The sequence below is a fragment of the Chlorocebus sabaeus genome, chromosome 3, assembly GCF_047675955.1.
Source record: "Chlorocebus sabaeus isolate Y175 chromosome 3, mChlSab1.0.hap1, whole genome shotgun sequence".
In the NCBI taxonomy this organism is placed as follows: Eukaryota; Metazoa; Chordata; class Mammalia; order Primates; family Cercopithecidae; genus Chlorocebus; species Chlorocebus sabaeus.
The window spans coordinates 76406871-76429518 of NC_132906.1; the positions used below are offsets into that span (position 1 = coordinate 76406871).

The window sequence follows — 22648 nt, forward strand, 5'->3', positions numbered from 1 at the left end:
ACAAACACGTACCAGAGGAGTGTGCAGTTGCAAGATTTAATAGAGTGAAAACAGAGCTGCCATGCAACGGGAGGGGACCCAAAGAGGGTAGCCTGTTGCCAGCTGGAATGCCTGAATTTATATTCAGGTGATAGATGATTGGCTATTTCTTTACCTCCAATTCTATTTCTTTACCTCCTGTTTTTGCCTAATTAGCATTTTAAGCTCTCTTCACTACCTGATTGGTTGGGTGTGAGCTAAGTTGCGCGCCCAGGGTTTCAAGGCGAATGCGATCACTTTCCCAGCTAGGCTTAGGGATTCTTAGTCGGCAGGGGAAATCCAGCCAGTCCTGCCTCTCACTTCCACACTAAAGGGTTTCTTTTATGGCACTTCTGTTTTTCTAAGGGTATGATAGGATCTCTGTTTAGGGGCTTCCAAGATGTGAGGTTGTTGGGACAGACCGTCATGTAGGTCTCCACCTGATTATGTGGCCAGGTGTTGTTTCCAAGGTAATTACAAGTCAGTGTTTTCCACAGTTTTGGTTACAGACCCCGTGATTTCTGCATGGAAGCTATCTTCAACATCCAAACCTGACCTAAATAACAGAAACTACAAGGCTATATTAACTAACCTATGTTCTGTAATAATTAACACCCTCCAAAAAAAAAAAAAAAAGTCGAGCAAACGTGAAGTTTTTCCATTATGATGAAATATCTCCCTAGAACACTAATATTCTTTCAGGGCATTCGTGTTTCTTTGATTTAACTTAACCCAGTGAGCCAGATTTTTCCCAAAGGGTGAATTAAAAAGGTCCGTTAACTCTTTCAGTACCTGGCTTCTCAGCCAGGCCATTAGTATTGTTTCGCCTTAGGCTTTACATTTTTTAAAAGTCAGCTGTCACTTCCAAAGCAATCCAGAATAGCACACTCAACAGATCCCTGGAGCTTTGCAAATGTTAATGCCCTCCATCAGCAGTGACCTTGCCAGGGGTAAGTGATTTAGGCACTAGGGAGAAAAGGGCCCACTATCTTTATCACACCGGTTTACACCATCAGCTTCAAAAATTGTGTGAGAGAAGAAGAATCAATAGTGTGTTAAGACCAATCTCGAGGAATGCCAAGACAAAGTACCGGCGCTCTGCAAAATGCTGAGTTGAAGGAGAACTTTTGAATACAACAAAAGAAAAATTAGCTGTAGTGGTAAAACAAAATGAATTGTGTCTCAAGACAGAATTTGTCATTGTGAATGGCACTCAAGAGCTCTCTGCGTACTTCAGTGGAATCACATAATATGCATGATGAAAAATGCTTATTTTAGAGTTAAACAACGCAGAATGAAATAACAAAACTGGAACGAATGCATTGCAAATATACTACATGCAAGTTAAGATCAGCTCATGTAAATAACCCCAAAAAGTTTACTGAAGGAAAAGTATCTAGAAGAATCATCTGCTATAGAGAAATGGAAGAAATAGAATAAAGCTAAACTTCATCAAAGTTTCCTGAAAATGTTACTGCATTTCCTGTAATTCTAGTAAAGGTATTATCTCTTGATAACCAGCACAGAATGTAAAGCTTCTAAAAACAGCAAAGGAAGATGAATTCCACACCACCCTGAGTGAAATCACTGTGGAAAAGAACTGGCAGCTCAGTCCCTAAGATCATTACAATAAAATGTTTGATTTCCCATAGCAATCTTAATTGTGACATGAACAGCTGTCAACAATAAAATTAGAGGAAGCTGTCATTATATGGATTTCATCCACATTTGCTTGTCCTATTTCTATACCACTGCTCAAGAGAGTGTTTTTAAAGAATTCTTCCAGTGGAGATTTTCATAACTCAAAGGGGAGTCACTGAAATTATTTGGCTTTATATTCTATACAATGAAATATATTTGTCATGATAACAGGAATCCCAAACGGATGTTTATAGAATGCCAAATTCAAGTATGTAAAAGTGAGACACAATTCACTTAATCCTGAAGTCATTCTGTGGAGTAACTATTGCAATCCTTATTTTTAGTACAGTTGATTCTCTTTATTGTAGTTATGTTCTATAAAGTCACTGCAAACATTGACTTAGCAAATACTGAACCGTTGCGGCCATGAGAAATACAGAGTTAGGCTCCTGCAAGCCACTGGCCACAACAGTTTCATCAATCAATCAATATGTAAACTTGTGTTATGTGTGTTTCTGTGAAAAGACACCTTATTTAATGTATAGATGATTCATTAACATTGAACTCATTGCACTATAACTCAGGCTTGAAGGAAGTTTATCTAACATACGTATTTTTGCCCTGAGACACATTACACATCTTGTGGTTAGGAACGCTTGACGGTACTGCAGCCCGATGTTTCGGGACCATTTTAAACATTGAAATTGACAAGAAAAAGCACAAAAATGTGAAAAACATTGTACTACGTAGACCACAAAGAGAACACTTGTTTCCAATCTGAGAGCTGAAATAAGGAGAGTGTCTTCTCCAACCTCAGCTAGGAACATGACTCAAATTTTTTGGCACTGTGTCTCTATGTCCATGAGAGTACTGTGAGTATTAACTTTGGGGTGACAAATAAATTTTAGTGCGTAAGCAAATTTGCAAATATGGATCTATCAATAATAAAGCTTGACTGTGTATGCTGAAACTATGAGTCAGGGAATACAGTTGGTCACTCTCTATCTGTCTGGGTAATTCTTTCTGTTATATTAGTGGTTATACTTGTTTACATTTCAAAATTAGAGTGTATTGGAGGTAAAAGTTTCATGAGAAATGTGGACACCATTGCATTGCACATTTCTGCCTCGTGAATTTAGGAGAAAACTCACTGTATAACTTTCTTTACTTTTCAATGGTTCTTCCAGGTCTTTCAGGGATGTGGTCAGCCCAAACCTGCTCCAGCTCTCAGATCTGCCCGCTCAGCTCCTGAAAATTTTAATACACGTTTCAGGCCCTACAATCCTGAGGAAAGACCGACAACCGCTGCAGGCACAAGCTTGGACCGGCTGGTGAGTATTCTCAAACTGATAACCATGGCGGATGCTTTGTTTTACCAAGGTCATTCTTTGAAACTCCTAGGAGATTCTGAAAAAGTTTGTTATAAGAGTCATCTCATTCTTATATCTGCTTCTGTTCTTAATTTGAATATTGAAAAGTAATGGGATCTTTCTTTTGGGTCATGTATTGGATTACTTAAGAAATCTATTAAGAAACTATTAATGCATGTGTGCAGTGACCAAATTTTCAACTTCTTATTTCTCATGAAATATTAATTTGAAAACTAAGTTGCCAGTTCTTCCAGAGATATAATTGCAATAGCAGATTTCTTACTCATCTGCTTCAGTTCTTTTCTGAAAATGGTTATTTATTCAATTATGATATAATGCAATTTTATTATGACTTCTTATTTGCAAAGTTTTCTGTTTGAAAGACCTTGCCCGGAAACCCCAAATCAATGTTACTATCATTTTTTTTTTCTTTTTTATGTGTCTTTAAAAAGTTGAAATCCTTAGAATTAGTCACTCTTTGAGCTGTTTTTTTTAGATGTGTGTCAGGGGACTCAGTGATATCCATCATCAAAGCAGTTTATAATACTTGGAAAATGCAACCATAAACGTAGTAAATACAATTTTTAAATGTGTTTTAAAGGCCACATTTTGCTATAAAAAATAAAAGCTCATAATTTTAAAGAAATACTACCTGATTATTTTTAATTCAATTTCTTCCATTTATAGTACTATAAACACTTTATATACCTGCAATTGTTAGTGCTGTTAATGTTGCTTTGCCAATTATCTTGATGTAAAATTAACAGATAAAATCCTTAATGTCATAAAGCACTTGAACCACATCTGACTGTGTCATATAAAGTCAGATCTCAAAGACTGCCAGTTATGAAAATACTTTTATTAGTCACTGTTATAAATTACTTTATGATTTTAGTTAATATCCTTCTATAGTGTAGAACTCATAAGATTAAATTTGTTGAATTTGGCCTCAAAGTAAGTACTTCTCAGCATTTGTCTCTATAAAAATCAAATGTGCTTACAACCTAAAGGCCTATCCATGAAGTATCAAAATAAATTTTGTTATAAATTTATTGCCATTTGTTAGCAAATAAAGCCTTCTCTCTAGTGTAGATATTTGTAGTTGCTGCAACCTTCTACTTTACCTTGCTTATATCTATTCTTTTTTTTTCCCTTGATACAGGGCCTCACTCTGTTGCCCAGGCTGGAGTGCAGTGGCATGATCATGGCTCACTGCCAACTTGACCTGCTGGGCTCAAGTGGTCCTCCAACCTTAGCCTCCTGAGTAGCTGAGATGACAGGCATACGCCACCATGCCTAGCTGTTTATTTTTTTGTAGAGGCATGGTTTTGCCATGTTGTCCAGGCTGGTCTCGAACTCTTGATCTCAAGCAATCCACCTGCCTCGGCCTCCCAAAGTGCTGGGATTACAGGCATGAGCCAACACGCCTAGCGGCTTACATCTATTCTCTGTTGCAGTTTCAGGAAAAGTTTAAAAATAGTCACCATTTTTCTTTTAAACAACCAATTAAATTCCACCAAATAACTAGTCAAACTGCTTTAAAGAAATGATGGTTTTCATTAGATTATGTTGTTTAAATTGTACTTTACAAATTGCATTGTATATCAAGATCTTTCTAACCAGAGGACAAATGGTGAGTATGGGTTTGGTCCCTTTCTTCCCATTTTCTTTGGCTCTAATTTAGTTATTGGGACAATTCAGTCTTTTCTGAATTTTGGTAAAATCTAATTTAAGAACAGGAGTAAAGATCCGAGGTACAACATTGTGGCTGCAGCTAACAATAGTGTATTGTTCACTTAAAAAAAAACTCTGTTAAGAGGGTAGATGTCATGTTGAGTGTCCTTACCACAATAAAATAAAATAAAAAGTTTTAAAAGAACTGGGGTACATTACACACTTAGTTAAAATTGCACTGAATTTGAACAATGTCATGATATGTATGGCAACTAATTAATTTTTTCCCTTTGAAACAGAGAAGCAGTTTTCCCTCATCCCCAGGAGAAATAAACACACACCCTTAAACAGGGGAAGTAGAGCAAGAAAAATATGTTTCTAAAGACAGTATTTTTGCAGCTTAGCATAAACTAAATAAAGCTTCAACACTTAGAGAATTTTCTCTGGTGTTTAAAATCTGATGGACATGAAAATTGAGATTTGAACCTTTTATAAAGGAACTTTGTTGGTAATGTTCAAAATGCTCTAGATATAAGGGTCTTGAGAGTATAGACAAGTAGCAAACAGAAAGAAAATCTTCTACCTTTTGCACCCCTTAAAAATATATTTTATCAACCTTTTTCTGAAAATGATTGGTAATGGTTAAACGTGCGATCATAAGTAAAAGCCAAGGACCAGACTCCATGCCTAAGCATTTAAATCAATAAGCCAATTTTATTCTAAAACATTCTCAGACAGCATGTAGCATTTACTTCCTCAAAGGTGTGGCTTCAGGCTCTGTAAGTGAAAATGGCACTTTTATTTTTTTTTATTAAATTAAATTCTGATCCCTTCCCAAATGGTAACAATTAGTGACGTGTAATGCACAGTCAGCCATAAGCCCACTTTGCTCAGCTCCTGAGAACAAGGCGCTGTTTCCACATCAAACGGAGCTATACCAGGGTTATTCTTGAGAGACACGAGTTAGGTCCAAAGCTAATAACAGAGTCTTGCAGCCATTGGCTCCCCTGAGACCTTCTTCCTTTGGGGGTTCCAATATAGCTCTGAACAGTGGAAAGTCGGGGCAGTTATCCTTGGCAGACCGCAGTACAACAGTCAAACATGCTCATCTTCAAGAAGGATGCACTGCGAAACTATCCAGATGGGTCTGTCATCCATTACAGCCTATTTAGGCTGTTTATAAACAAGGCTCATATTACCTACTCCTGTTTCAATTTTTCCCAGAAAAGATGTTTCCTGAATATTTACAAGAAGCATGTGTCTGAGAAAAGGAGGATAATTGGAAAAGATTTCCCTTCATTTCTTGAAGTGTTTCAGCAGAGAAATGCTTCAAAGGACAATATCAAAACACTACTCCAATCACCCCACCCCTTTTGCCAAAATGAAAATAACTATAAAGCACTTGGAGAGTTACTTCTTAGTGCCATTTAAATTAGTACCTGTGGTAATAACTTTGGGATCTGTTGGTAAACGTTCTTATGTCAGTTATTCTAAAGCTATTTTTTAATGTGAACTGGTAATTATGGGGTTTGTTTTAAAAATAAAACTAACAACCCCAAACTGAGTAAACTGCTGCTAAACCTTATATAAAATAATTGAAAACAAAACTGTCTCTTTAAAAATGCAGCAGTTCCATCATTTAACATCTTATTATATTTATAAGGAACTTCTAAATTCTTTTGTATCACTAGGGAACATTTCCATTTGCTCCTCTGAAGTTATACAGGCATAAGAAGCAGTTGAGGTAGTCAGAAGCTTTCAGACATGCTACCCTAACGTGGTTTTTGTTATCCAAGAATGAGTGAATGTATTTTTATAAATTCAGCTGCTGACAGAAAGCCAACTCCTCTGAGACTATCGCAGTCCCTACCGCCAACAGCCATGATTTGTTGAGGATACTAATGTTATCAGCTGCGGTAATTCAGTTAACAGAGTCATCCTACCATCATGTTGGTTACTTGCCACCAACAAACTCCCCTTAGAAGCCCCTCTGTCCCAGCTGACTATTAATGACTTTCAATCAAACAGGCCAGAGAGTATTGTTTGCACTCAGGAAGAGACTGGTCATGTTCCTTTATTCTTAAATGTATACTCTGCAAATTCTCTTACATAATTTGATGTGAAACTATAATTTTTTAAAAGGCGGTTCCAATTCACTGGAAATGTCAAGTATAAAAATAAATCAGCACAAAATAGCTCGAATTTTAAGATCTGAGCATCAAAAGGTATTTCAAATTAGCCTCTGTAAAAGGCAATTAGTTGTACAGCTCAGAAAATTAGAGCACAACATGTTCTACAGCGCACAGACGCACTTGGACAGGGAGTGTCAGTTACTTTATTCCAGCTGATTCATTAGAGTAAAAATGGACTGTGCATGGTGTATCTTAGAGGAATATGTTTTATAAAAGTAAGTTAAAAAAAAAAATAAAAGCCAGGTTTGGAAGTTAACAAGTTGGTGATGATTTAGACCCGTAAATCTCCAGTAAGTATTCAACACTGTACTGTGGATGTGGATTTCTCAAATATCCTACTGGTCATTCTGAGGGAATTTGGGACGGGGTTGGGTGGAATGCCAACCTACAAAGCTAAACTTTGTGCCTGTGCTGTGCTATTATGTATAGAATAATCTCTTTTTCTTTTTCCTTTAAATTTGTTTTCCTCTTGCTTCCCAGAGGACTGTGTGGCGGACTATGCAGCATAGTGTAAGCATTGGTCTTCTTCTTCCTCTCATCCCCGTTTGTCTTTGTACAGTCATTCCGGAGGGTCCCTGAGAAATTCCCCCACCACTGTCCCTTTCCAAATTATCTGGAGTGGATTGAATACTGCACTTGGCCAACTTGTTTAGTCGTTTCCTCTCTGCTTGCAATTTATGGTTAACAACCATTTTCATATTCCTCTCCAATGGCCAAGTTTTCAATCTAATCTTGGTGGAAGATGAGCTCATCGAATGGCTGATTTAAATTCTGTCCCAATGTTCAGACAATGTGTAGTCTGCCTGGAAAACTAGCTCTTCCCTGTTAGAATATATTGGCCTTTTTCTTGTGCTAATAAGAACATACCAACATCAGCCCTCATGCATAAGGTGCTAAGGTTTCCATTAGCTGAGACATCGAAAATTTAAGGGATTAAAAAATAGGTTGTTTGCTTTTCATTTTCTATTTGAATTTCCTGATATCTTTCAGAGTATTCAGAGCATTTGGAGAGGGAGCATTGGCTATTTTTTACTTGAAAGCTTACCCCCACTATGGGACTGAGGACAAGAACACTCAGGTTATCTTACTTGACTGTATTAACCAAAATAGTCAGTTATCTAATCTGGTTTCCGCAACACCACTGCATGCTAATAACAGTTTTTATTTTTTGAGATGGAATCTTGCTCCCTCTACGTCCTGGGTTCAAGTGATTCTCCTGCCTTGGCCTCCCGAGTAGCTGGGATTACAGGTGCACACCACCACACCCAGATAATTTTTGTATTCTTTGTAGAGACGGAGTTTCACCATGTTTGCCAGGCTGGTCTCAAACTCCTGGTCTCAGGTGATCCATCCACCTGGGCCTCCCAAAGTGCTGGGATTACAGGCGAGAGCCACTGTGCCCAGCCCTGATAACACTTCTTAAAGACATGCACCCTACATGGTATCATGGACTGAGGAAGGAAGGTGACTCTCACCTGAGGGGTACGTATTTATTTGTGCAGCACACCTGTGACATCATAGTGCTGTTTGTCTGGCCTTAAATCCAGGCAGTGATAACACGATGTCTAAAATCCCTTCTTTGAAATCATGTTTTTGAAAAGAAATTGTCCCCTGAGTAGTATCCCCATTCATTATTCCTGAGGCCATATGCCCATATCCATATGCCTTGAGACCAGGGCAATTTGGGTGAAGTAAGAAAATTAGGAGGTAAATCTGGAACAGGAACACTGCAGAAAGGAAGACCTTGAGAAGGGGACAGGGAAGACAAATAGCTCAAGGTCTCCTGACACTAAGAGGGAAATGGGAGGGGAAAATGTCATGGGTGGGACAAGTCAGGGTTCTGTTTGATTGGCCCCATTGATAACTAGAGTGGCTTCAGTTAAGTCAGTAGTATCTGTCCTTTCCAACACATTCTCTTGGGAGTTCCAGGTTTTCCTGTAGCTGGTCCAGTTCGGTTTCCTTATCTAATGGTTATCATGACCCTTGTAGCGTTCCCCAAGAGTTATCACTTCCTTGAACATACTGGAATGAATACATATCATAACATCCCTGTGTCTGCTGGACTTTCCTTCTTGTCTCTATAACCTTATCTAGGCCAAGACAAACAACACAAAAACCAGATGTCTGTTTTATATATGAGTCTTCCAAAAATACACTGTAACTTTTGAAATTCATCGGTAGGTCATTGGTGACAAACATGTTGTTAATGTTATTACGTATATATATTTAAGTACTTACAAAAGATCATCAAGATACGTAACTTTTTTAATTGTTCTGAAACAAAATGGACAAAGCAACTAACATTCTGGCATCATTTCCTGCCTTGATGGTTAGTATGAGTTTCAGTAAAGTGCTGGTGATAAAAATGTTCTTCCATGCCTCTTTGGGGCCATTTTGATGCAATTTAGAAACTCTTGGTTATAAGGAATCAGGAAACTGTCTGTTGTTCATTTTAAATTGCCATGGCATTTCATTGTCACCTCAAAGGATTCTGCACCCAGCTAAACCCACTAGTTTGCATTTCAAAAGGATGTCAGGCTGTGTTTAAGAAACTGCTTTATTATCTAGACCTTCAGCCACTGTGTTTAGGTGAAACTGATATTTCCCAGCTTCCACCCGAACACAGACACACACAGAGACACACACATGCACGCAGACACACACACGCACACACACACACACACACGCACTCATCCTCAGTCTTCACTTGGCCTGAACAAAAAAACTGAAACCTCAATAACAACAGTAAGCCGGATTCTCCATTTAATTAGTTTTCTAAAGATAAATGGGTCAAGGCCAGATTGGCTTTCAGCCTCCGCTGCAGCTGAATAAATTATGTCCCATTCACCCCAGCAAACAAATGGCTACTGCTTCATCCACTTCAGGTTGTGAACGGCCCGGTCTTGCCTGAACCTGCTTTATCTATTTGCTGTGAAACCCCACTGAGACACCCCAGTTTCATTTTCAATGAACCCTTGGTAATAACAGCAGCAAAATGCAGTGAGCTTTCAAAGCAGGGAGAAAATAAAAAAACGTTAAAACCAAACCACCCAACTTATTCTGTCTCAGTTTCTGCTCTTCTCCGGGCAGCATCACCAGCATGTGGTAGCAGGGAGAGCCACCTGTCACAGGCTTCTTTCCATTTAGGAGGCTGTGGTTGATAAGCCCAAGTGGGGAACATCATAAGACACACATATAAAATGATGGCTTATCTCCAGGATATTCTGCTTATTCCACGGACTGGAAGGATGCACGAATCTAATTCAATGGTATGCACTGTTGGAAACCTGGATGGAACTCCTGCCCTTATGTGGATTTTTTCAGCTCATACCCAATGGGCAGTGAACTATTTTTGCATCCCCAGGAAGCTATTCTTTTGGGCATGTGGAGGAATAGTGAAAATAGAAGGCACATAGACCTCTCTTTCAGTCCAGGCAAAGTTGTGTTTAATTGCACAGGGCCGTATACCCTGGGGAAAAGGAAGAGTACACGCACTCTAGCTACGTAACTCCCTGGGAGATACTAAAGCCCAGTCCGCATCACTGCTTTAAGACACGTTCAGAGAATCATATGGATTCTGACAATGAAATAATGTTACGCCACATGTTTTGGAAGGGGAACAATTTTGCACAACTTATATTAAGTGTGAGTTATATTAAATCATGTTGGGGGCAATTTATTAACAAAACTCTTTTCAACTCTGGATTAAACTCTCCTTTATCCTCAGAAACACTTAAGCAAGAGCTTTGGTGACCTCTGTATCATAGAAAATGAAATGTTACACTTTCAGAACCAAAATAGGGCTATTACAGATTTTGTATCTATTTTATGACATGTTGATATGCTTATTTTCTGCTTCAGGCTTTAAAATTTCTTTTAAGAATTCCTAGACTTCAGCTAAACCCAAATTGATGCATTCTGTAGATATCAATCTATCAATAAATGTATTGATTGAGTTCTTCTCTGTTGCATAGCACTTAGCAAAACTAGCTGCTATGTACAATCTACATTATAGCATGTTGTTAGTGCTGGTGTCATCAAAAGGCAAGTGAGTAGAAAAGACGTTACTTTCCAAGTCAGTTAGACACGCTATGTCTTCTCCCGAGAACAGTACATAGTATAGAGGCTCATGGAATATTAATACTAGGATACAATAAATAGGAGTTTGATTTTGCAATCTCAGATTGACTATAACAAAAAAGAATGTGTAGAAGGTATATTAACAAATGAATAATCATTGGCCAAATATGCAAATTGAAAACATTAAACATCTGTAGCATCCTTAACATAGGCCATGTCTAATAGCTCATTTTCCCTTCTTAAGCCAGAACTTTCTGCCCAAATCTTCAACAAATTAAGCAGGAGAACTAGTCAGATGCAGAAGCCCATCTGCACAGTCATTCACAGTAACTGTCCTTTATTCTGCTATGTAATTGGTGTTTTGGTGGATTGATTATGGGAGTCTGGATAGACAAGCCACACTAAACTGCTCAAACCATACCTTTAAAAGTATTTGTTCATGAGACTCGTCAGTTGACATAGATCTTTTATTAAATTATTGAATAGATTAAAGAAACTTTTCCTTGTCATGGAAAATCTGTAACAATATTTTCTCTTAGCATCTGAGATATTTGCACCACAGCTCCCAAATGTGATGTTCATGCTTATGAGAGAGAGAGAGCCGAAGAAATGGGATATTTCATAAATACCAGTTTTGATGTATTTGCTGTTTGATCAATCAGCTTCTAACAGACTCTGGGGCCTATGGAATACATTTTAAAGCACTGGGAATTTGGCTATTCCCATAACATACTCGGACACTCTTTACTGCTAGCAATAAACCTCAGGCATAAACACTGTAGAGAAAAAAAAACAGATGAAAAGGAACCTGTCTGAGTAAAAATTGACTTCCCTTCATAACTGTTAAAGGTAGAAAGCTATCTGCAATACACAATAATTTTATTACTAAGTTCATTCACAGTCATTATCGTCAAAGGCTCTCACTTCATGGGTATTTTCTTATACCCATAACATTGGCTGAGCTATTGAAAAATAAAAAGTCAGGTTGATAGTAAATGAATGAACCATCACCAGCAGCAGCTCCATTATATTGCTGGCTAACACATAATTTGTGGGAAGTTGGTTCGTGTCATATCTGTAGAAGCTTTTCCAATGCTCTGTTGATCCAGATGGGCCAGGCCAGGCAAAGCCACACCTATAAACAGTCCCCAAAATAGCTCACAACAACACAAGTTTATTTCTTTTGCCCAGTGTTCATTCTGCGTTGGGTGTGAGTCAGCTACATGTGGTCATCACCCTTACTCCAGCACCCGGTGACAGAGCAGCCATTATCTGGAGGTTCACCTGTCACAGTGGCAGGGGAAATGGAGAATGTGGCAAAGGTGGCTGTTCATGTCTCTATCTGGAAGGGTCACATCATACTGATCACATCTCCTTGGCCAAAGCAAGTCACATGATCAAGCCATCAGGAAGTCAGGGACATACGTTCCTATGTGCCTCACATAGAGAGAGAAAAAGGACATGTTAGTGAACAGTAACATTATCGACTACAAACACTATGATAAAAGCAAGATTTTTAAATTGGTAAAAATCCATGTCATTACTCTCTCCAATCCTAAGACAAACCTTACATGAAAAGGAACAGAAAAATCAGTCTTTCCTTTATTCACCATATTTTTTGTGCACTAACATGAACCATGTGTAGGTGATTAGACCATAATCAAAGAACTCACAACACTTTAGGGCAAACTTGTCCAACCCACAGCCCATGGGCCGCATGTGGCCCAGGATGGCTTTGAATGCGGCCCAACACAAATTCGTAAACGTTCTGAAAACATTATGAGATATTTTGCAGTTTGTTTTTAGTTCATCAGCCATCTTTAGTGTTAGTATATCTTATGTGTGTCCCAAGACAATTCTTCTTCCAAAAAGTGGCCCAGGGAAGCCAAAGATTGGACACCCTGCTTTAGGGGATGACAGGCAAAATTAACTATAATTTACATCCGACCATGCTCTTGTAAAGATTGCCCTGCGCATGAACCGACTCTTCTACGGTCTTTTGAAAGAACTAACTTTTTAAAAAAAAAAATTGTAGAATCCTAGGAGAAATCTAAGTCCTCATTAGAGAGGGGGCATCTACATTGCCCTACAAAACCATCATCCTTTTTCGGTCAGGTTGATTTTCAGCATTGGATGCCAATGGAGCTTACCTGAACTTTGAGTTCAGTCATCATTCAACCAGAGCAAAGCATCCCACCCCAAATCCGAAGGCAGTGTCTCAGAGGAGGATACAGAAGTTGTTGCCAAGAAATAGGAGAAAAGTGGCAATAAAGAAACAGAATGAGTAAAAACTTCTTACTACTGGCATCTGGATGTCTGTTAGATCCAGACAATATGTATTTTAAATGAGGTTTTGGTATTGCACATTGTGAGTGCTGCTCTTGTGTGACTTCATGTCATGTTTGCTTAGGCAAAGCAATTTTTCTGCTCTTCTTTCTGGGCCAAACTGGCTGGAGCAAATCAAATTGTACTCCCTTTCTGTCTCTTTCATACATCAGCATTTAAAATCACCAAGAATTCACGTTCTGGAACCTGCTGTTGTCTTCTTGTACAATATCAGTTGATTTCTGAACGGCCTTCATCGAAGGAGAACACTTTTTACAGGTTAATCAAGGAAATTGCACTGGCTGATAGCAACAGCAAACTTATCCATGGGAATGATAGTCTCAGGCATGTGCGTGTCATTGGCTTCTGCATGGAATTATTGGCAAAATTGTAGAACTTTGATTCAGCTGGAAGAAAAATAAGAATACAAATTCATAAATTATGTATGCATAATGAGGCAGGAAACCAATGACTCTGTAAATTTTATTCTAAAGGATTTTGACCTCAGAAAACTCCCCAAAGCAGCCAGCATTCATTTCCGTGAAAAACACTCATCTCTGTACTTGAAAAAGCAAAGCATTTCCTTTGCTTGCTCTTTGCAGCTCCTTGAATGCTAGAAAAAAAGGGTAAATACAAAGCATCTAGAAGAGCTCTGAGAAGAAAACATAGAGGCAGCAAACTGCCCTAATTGATCTACTCACATAAAATCCAAAAGCCCAGAGGCTATCTTTAGTGCAAGACATGTCTACACAAAAATGTTTCCAGTTACTCAGGAAAATCAAATCTTCTTTATGCAAAATGTCTTCAAGGAACAAGAAGTATTTCATAGGTTTTTAATGGTGAGGGCTCAAGTAAAAGGATCCTCATGCTCTCTTTTGTCAATTTTTTTTTTTTTTGAGAAAATGAATAAAATTAAAAGCTCTTTACAGTACAATCATTTGTTAAAGTTTCCTCTCTCCATGATTTTGGAGGATGAGAAGTAAAATGAGTATTTAGGATTTTTTTTTTTAAGAAGCTGACTTTGAATAATTTGGATCATAGTAAGACAAGGAAGGGTATAGTGTATGTGAGTGTGTGTGTGCGCGTTTGTGTGTTTCTTTTTTAATTACTCTCCACTCTTTGTGCCCAGTAACAATAGGTGGACAACTCAGAGACTGTTACAGTTATTTACTATTGTAGCCAAAGAATGCTATTTTAATATAAATGTTTGCGATTCATCGCTACTTTTTAAAATTCAGGAACACTCAGTTGTGAACAAAATGTGACAAGCAGCTTCCAGTACCTCCTAATGCCACACATGAGATGCCACTGCTGTCTGCTTCATAGAAGAGTAGAGGGAAGAAGAGGATCTTTTCCAGAACATGCCCCAAATCTGATGTATTTTTACTGATTTTTGTTTTATCTGTTTGCTCTATCAATTAGGGCTGAAAGAGAGATTTTTACTGTGCGAGTAGACCTATTTCTTTTTGTTTTGTTTTGCAGTAGCTCCCCTTTATCCATGGAGGCTATGTTCTAAGATCCCCAGTGCATGCCTGAAACCACCCATGGTACCAAATCCTATATACACTGTTTTTTCCTATGCATACATACCTATGATAAAGTTTAATTTATAAATTAGGCACAGGGAGAAATTAGCAATAACTAATAATAAAATAGGACAGTTATAACACACTGTAATAAAAGTTATTGAATATCCTCTCTCTCTCTCTAAATATTTAGTTGTGTTATACTCACCCTTCTTGCAATTAAGAAGAGGCAGAGCAGGATAGCATGAGATTTCATCACACTACTCAGAATTTTGCACAGTGTAAAACTTGTGAATGGTTTGTTTCTAGAATTGTCCATTTAATATTTTTGAACTGCAGTTGAAACCACAGAAAGCTGTGGTTTCAGTTACTCATGGTCAACTGCAGTCTGAAAATAGTAAATGGAAAATTCTAAAAATAATTTTTTGTGGATGATGTATATATTTCACATCTATATTTATAGTTAAAACTTACCTTTCTTGTGAATTGAGCTTTCATCAGTATGTATAATGATTTCCTTTCTCTACTGTTTTCTGCCTTAAAGTCTCTTTCTTTCCCAGATTAATGTAGTTACACCAAATTCTTAAAAATATTTAACTGAAATATCTTTTTTCATTTTACTTTCAACCTTTCTGAACCCTTATGTTTTAAATGTGTCTCTTATAAATATCACATAGCTAGATTTATTTTAAAATCCAGAATAACAATCTTTTTATTTCAATTGGAACAGTTAGTTCAACTAAATGTAACAGAAATATTGATATTTATTTCTTCCATCTCATTTTGTGGTTTCTATTTGTCTCATCTTTTTAGTCTTATTTTTCTTCTTTCTTGTGGGTCAATTGAGGATATTTTCTTACTTCACTCTGTTTCTTTTAGTGTTTGGAATCTAATACTGTACTTTTTATTCTTCTAATAATTACCCTTGAAATTTTAACATGCATCCTGACTTATCAAAGTCCAAGTTTAATTAAAACATCAATACCTTTTCCTTTTCTGTAACAACACAAGAGGACCTTAGAACACCTTAACTCTGATAATTCTCCTCCCAATTTATATGCTGTTATTATGGGATAATTTAGTTCTGTCTTATGTGTGTGTGTTTCACACAAAACAAAAGTTAAGATTGTTATTACCATTTTATACTGGAACTTTTAATATAGAATCAACTACATTTCACTACTTTCTTAGGTTATCATTCCTTTTGCATAAAACCATCCATCGGAGTGACTTCTTTGGTCTGGAATACATATTATGAGTTTTCCTTTACTGAGAGTTTTATTTGAAAATGTCTTTTCACCCTCATTTGTGAAAGACATTTATGCTGAATTGTAATTCTAGGTCAACAGTTATTTCCTCCAGGTGCCCCAATGCTTATATTTCACTGTATCCTGGTTTCCGCTCTTGCTGTTGAGAAGTTTGCTATCAGTTCTCCCTTTTAAGTAATCTGTATTTTCTTTCAAGCTGCTTTTAGGGTCCTCTTTGTTGTTATGTAATTTCATCATAATGTATAGGTATAGATTTCTTTTTTTATTAATTTTGCTTAGGATGTATTGGGCTTCCTGAATTTCATGATTGGTTTCTTTGACTATTCTGGAAAATTCTAAGTCATTATGTCTTCAAATATTGCTTCACCCTCTTTCACTCCCTTTCTCTAGTCATCCAATAACTGATTGGACATGTGAGACTGTCTCACTCCATCCTTCACGTCTCTTAACCTTTCTTTGTCTCTTGCCACATTCAGAATAATGTATTTAGCTGATAATAATGTATTTAATTCTCAGTTGATTTAGTCTCTCAGGTTTATTAACCGCTAAATAAAATGCTTTATTTGCCATTAAACCCACACACTTAGTTTTTAACTTCAGTGGTTTTATTTTTCATTTCTAATACTTAATGAATTAATTTTCAGATATGCTTGGTCCTCTGTTCGGTAGTATCTGCCTCCTCATCACATTTCTAAATTCTACCTTTTCCATTTTAAACATGTTTATTTTATACTTTGTGTCTGATACTTCTAATATCTGAAGAGTTTGCTGGTCTCATCGGGTATTTCTGCAGTTTCTTACAAATGGTGCTTTATTTCCTTATAGATGTTATGTTTTCTTTGTTTCTGTTGTGTTTTTATTGTGTGTGAGAGTTTATATTCCTTGGAAATTAATCAGTAGAAAGTCTGGGTGGCCTGTGTTGAAGGGTATTTCTATTTCATCTTATCCTAAGGATTTTTCCCTTGGGAACCCCGGCTGTATGTGGTGGAGTAGTGATACTGGCTCGTCACATTAGGGAAGCCCTATATTTTACTCTCCTGTCCTTGCCCACCCTGCAAACCTAAGACCATCAGGGTTTAAGGTCATCTGGGTCTAGGGAATGTCCTTTGGACCAAATCCATTCTCAGTACTCTTGTTTTCTTTTCTGGGTGCCCATTTTCACTTAGTTTGGGGCCTTTGAAAGTTTGCTACTTTCTTTCCAACTCGTTGACTCCTACATGCTCTATTTCATGTCGCAGTGTTAGCTGATTTTAGGAAATCTGCAGGAAAATACAAATGTAGGCATGCACAAGGTAACTTCCTTCACCAACTCTGAGTTAAGATTGTTTTTTAAACTTTTATTTTAGATTCAGGGGTACACATGCAGGTTTGTTATATAGGTAAATTGCATGTCACAAAGGTTTGGTGTACAGATTATTTCACCAACCAGATAATAAGCCTAGTAGCTAATAGGTAGTGTTTTTATCTTCACCTTCCTCCATCTCGCCCTGTCGAGTAGGCCCTGGTGTCTTTTGTTCCCTTCTTTTGTTTCCATGTGTTTTCATCATTTAGTGCACACTTATAAGTGAGAACATGTAGTATTTGATTTTCTGTTCCTGTGTTAGGATGGGAACAGATAGTGGCCTCCAGTTGTATCCATGTTGCTGCAAAATATATTACTTCATTTCTTATGGCTGTGCAGTATTTCATGGTGTATATGTACCACATTTTCTTGATCCAATCTACCACTGATGGACATTAGGTTGATTCCATGCCTTTGCTATTATGAATTTTGCTGCGAGGAACATACATGTGTATGTGTCTTTATGGTAGAATGATTTGTATTCCTTTGGGTACATACCCAGTAATGGGATTGCTGGGTCAAATGGTAATTCTGCTTTGAATTCTTTGAGAAATTGCCACACTGCTTTTCGTAATGGCGAAACTAATTTACACTCCCACCTGTAATGTATTAGCATCCCCTTTTCTTCACAACTTTGCCAGCATCATTTGACTTGGTGGAGCATCATACCATTTTAGAGCAGAGCATTGGAACAGTTATTTTTTGAGTTCTCTGTTTCTGATAAATATTCTTGGAAGCCCTATTTCACTGGGCCATGTGGTAGTTGGTACTATTGGTTAATAGTGTTCCAGGTTCAGTCCTAAACTTCCAGTCCACACAGGCGATAGCCCATCTTAGCAACCCCAGCACTCCCCAGGCCTGAGCCTATGGACCCCAGGCACTACGTAGTTTCACTCCAATACCTAGGCTCTTGGTGCTGCAGACTTCTCCAGAACCCTTGCTGTTGGACTTCTTTCATGAATTATTTTCACTAAAAGATGTCACCTATATCCACAAACACTGACCTTCAGAGAGGCAAACTCAGGTACATCCTTCATTTTGTCTCCTTGCTGGCACCTAGAAAGATTCTCCTTCATACATTACTTACCAACTGATATGGTTTGGCTGTGTCCCCACCCAAATTTCATCTTGAATTGTAGCTCCCATAATTCCCACATGTTGTGGGAGGGACCCGGTGGGAGATAGTTGAATCATAGGGGTGGTTTCCCCATACTGTTCATGAGACTGTGAGTAAGTCTCATGAGATCTGAGAGTTTTATCAGAGGTTTCCCCTTTTGCTTGGCTCACATTCTCTCTTGTCTGCCACCATGTAAGACATGTCTTTCACCTTCCACCGTGATTGTGAGGTCTCCCCAGTCACATGGAACTGTGAGTCCATTAAGCCTCTTTTTCTTTATAAATTACCCAGTCTCAGTTATGTCTTTATCAGCAGTGTGAAAACAGACTAATAGACCTACCCAGGCCAATCAGGCAGAGAAGAGGGACCAGGACTAGACAAATCCCTGGAATGCCTGGGGCAGGGAAAGTCCTTACAGAACACCTTTCATGGGCAGCGCGTCTTGTACAACTACTGAATCAGTTGCTATTGTGGAATATTATGCTCCAGACTATGGTGATTACTGTTTTCAACCCAGTTAATATACGCCTTTTATGGGATTTCCTTCATAATAATAGCAATAATAATAAAAAAAATTTAATTAAATAAAAATAGAAATCAAAAAATAAGAAAACAAAAATAATGCGTGCATTCTATTTTTCTTAAGAGAAAAAAAAAAGCACTTTTTAGATGGAGATACAAAATTGGCCACATTTGTGCCAGCCTCAGGTGCTAGGTTCCACAAAAGCAGCAGCGTTGGTCACACAGTGCGGTGCTGCTGTGGGTTGCAGAACCAGAGTGGACTAAACTCTGAAATGGGCAGTTTCTCCTGCAGACCACCCAGAAGTCTGCCCAGGCCAAAACTCTGCACCTGATGGGCTAGTGAAGCGTCTAATATACACCAGCGAAATAGACTGGTCTGGCACACATGTGTATTTTGTTTCATTTATTTACTCATGCATTTATTCCCTGCCTCAGACAGACAGCGAGCAAGCGCAGGTAGAGAGGGAAAAGAGCGGCCTCATAAAACCTGCATCCGTGTGGTCCAAATGAGGATGACGGGATTGCAAAAGAAGCCTGCTCCACACAGTCTAGGGATGTGAGTCCCTTAACTTCCTCTTCCCATCCCTCCCAACCCATGAGTGGAGCCCGCCCCAGCCCACCAGATGCACAGCCCCTTTTAATTTGCACATGGCGAAGCATAAATGCCAAATTCAAAGCTTTGCAAGTACACAAACAAAGTTCAAAATCCTTACTATGTGATTGTGTGCTAATTACCAAATCTCATCTCATTTTCGGATCTGTAAAATGTTGTTTGTAATGATGATAGAAGCCAGTGTGCATAAAGCTCCTAGCTCAGCCGCTGTCTGTACTCAGCCTCAATATTCTTAACACCAGTGATAGTAATAGCAATAACAATCATAGATTAAGCTTAGCTGTTATTCTTATTAATCATATTAATAAATACAAAGTCAAATGCCACATATTCTCACCTCTCAGTGGGAGCTGAATAATGTGTGCATGTGGACATAGAGTGTGGACTAATAGGCACTGGAGGGAAAGGGTAGGAGGGTGGGAGGGGTGTCAAGGGATGAGAATGTAATGGGTACAATACGATGTACAATATTCATGGCATAATTACACTAAAAACCCAGATTTCATCACTATGCAATATATTCATGTAACAAGATTGCACTTGAACCCTTTAAACTTAAACAAATAAAAAAATCTCAAGAACATTTAAGTACAAAGATTTAAATTATTCGATAGGATTTCAAGTAGATTTTTTAGAAGATTTTGCATTTATTCAATGACTCTTTAACTCAAAGCCTGTAGGTAAACACCCTTGCCCCAGCCCTAGTCTTTACAGGAAGTGGCTGATATGGCTTCATGCTGCAGCATTTAAGATGAGCTAAAGCTACTACATAAAGCTTTTCTTGGTGCATTTAGGACTAGTCACTGAGGACTAGAAGAGAACTGCAAGCTAATGCTGGCTTCCGGCATTGTTGTCGAATAAAGTTAACACCGGAGCTTCTCTCCAAGTTACAGCCACATAGCAAGATGACAATGAAAAGTCCCAGGGTGAATATTTGGGAAGCTGATAAGAGATTCAAGTTATATGAAGGTGTTCGGGAAGGATGCAGCTAAATGGTGGTTGAAAATAACCTAGAGGAATGATGGCATACAGAGAGGCAGGGGACCCATGGCCTCTCCAGTGACTCATTTCTGAGAGCAGCATACATGCCTGTGGCCTCATGTCACCACCGGGGAACGCCTCTGAAAGCCTTAAAAAAAAAAAAAAAAAAAAAAAAAAAAAAAAAAATTCAAGCCAGACAAGGTAGAAATACTGGTAGAGGATGTGAAAAACCCAAAATAGGTGATTGAATTGAATGTGAAGGTGAACAGCATTTGAAATAGCCTTTTTAAAAAAAACTCCCTTGAAGGTGAACACAGGGACAAGTTACCAACTGTAATTTAACTGTAAAATGATCAGCTCTTCGAGAGTAGGTTTGACTATGGGGAATGACAGCCACAAGAAGAATCTTGCAGTTATTTTTATCTTCCCTCATCTTGACACCTCCCCTTTTAAAAGAATAAGAGAAACAGAGGCACAAAGTTAAGACTTACGGCACAAACATAGCAGATAAGAGGCACAGAGATGAGGACCGAGGAACCAGAACAAGACCTGGGTTTTGTTTTTTTAATTTCTGTTCTAGATTTATGTCCACCCATTGTCCTATCTCAGAAAATGCAGGATAGTTCCAGATTGAAGCAGAATCTGCTTGGCAGCTTGTAGTATTCACCAAATACTAATAAGGATACGCCACATTCGTGATGTGTGTGAGGATAGACAAAGGGTTTTCACATCCTATATCTCATTTGTAAAGCTTGAAACAACTGGAACCAGTAATTTGATGTTTCTCTTGAAGAGACTCCCAGGGCTGAATGTTCTGTTCCCAGGGGCCTAACGTTAGAATCCTCTTGGTGTCTGTGATGTTTCTGCTGCCATCGAAGGTCAAACAAAAGGTGAAGGGGCATTTTAGGGGTTTACTGCTATGTTGTCTCTTCTTTGTCGTCCACAGTACTTTCATCAGCTCCTCTGGGGAAAAGAAAAGAGAGGGAAGGGAGGAGAGGAGGGAGGGAGGGAGAAAGGAGGAAGGGGAGAAGAGAAGAAAGAAAAAAGATATGTTCCTTTCTGACACCAGAACTATTTTTAGTGCCCAGAGCAACTTCACAGAATTCTATGATGAAGCCTGGAGAAGAGCACGGCTCACTCATTTGTGCTTACCCCAAGGGGAGTAAAGAAAGGAACTTGGTGAAAGGCAGGGCAGAGGCAGTCAGTCTGGATGCCAGTAACTATTGTGTGTTCCCAGAACATTAAATCAACTATGCACCTGAGTTTGCTTTTCATTAAATCACTGTTATATTCTCAAAGACTGCTATCACAGGAATTTGGGCTTTAAGCTCCTCATTTTGTAAGCGCTTCCTACATACTAATAGTATAATATCAAGATATCAAGTGAATTATTTTTGGTTGAACTGATGATGAGGAGTAAAGGCTATGGCTCCATTGATTTAAAACAGTAAGAAGCTTTCAGCACGAGTTATTTAAAAGGCTCATGAGAATTGTAAAAAGCCCCTCCAGGATTACTGGCTTTTGGTTAAAATCCCTATTACACATTTTTGTCTTCTGGGTTCAAATAATTGAATTTTCTTGGACTGAGGTCAGCCCCTTTCCAACCCTTTTGATCCGTGTGGCCCAAAGAGCTCTTTGGTTTACCATGTTTGGCTTTGAGCTGGCTCAGGCCAAGTCTAAAAGCAAGATAGCTTGTTTGGGTAAGCAAGGCAAGATGACAGTGAGACGACAGTGAGACCAGAGCCGGATCCCTTGAAGCTCTGACCATGACCTCCTTCCCTCAAAGACGCTCCCTCATGGTGGTCACATGGGGAACCCAGTAAGATAGCATCGAGCCTGTCATGCAGATTGGCCATTACTACCAGGGACAATCAATTCCAAACATTTCCAGACATTTGCTCTACATTCAGGGATGCTTAGAGTTGGAAGGGATGTTCACGTCCATCTCCATGCCCTCACTTTACCAGTGAGAACACTGG

The 22648-nt window shown here is 38.5% G+C and overlaps 1 protein-coding gene across 2 annotated transcripts in view; it reads left to right on the forward strand.

The window, feature by feature from the left end:
• GPC6 (glypican 6) overlaps positions 1-22648 on the forward strand; it is a 1182333-nt gene that overhangs the window by 1083542 nt on the left and 76143 nt on the right. Inside the window, exons 6-7 of one of the 2 annotated variants that reach the window (XM_073014433.1) lie at positions 2847-2990; positions 7376-7405. In XM_073014433.1, the coding sequence (XP_072870534.1) occupies positions 2847-2990; positions 7376-7405 (174 nt within the window). The remainder of the gene's footprint in view (positions 1-2846; positions 2991-7375; positions 7406-22648) is intronic. The other variant, XM_007960685.3, reaches the window with a different exon arrangement.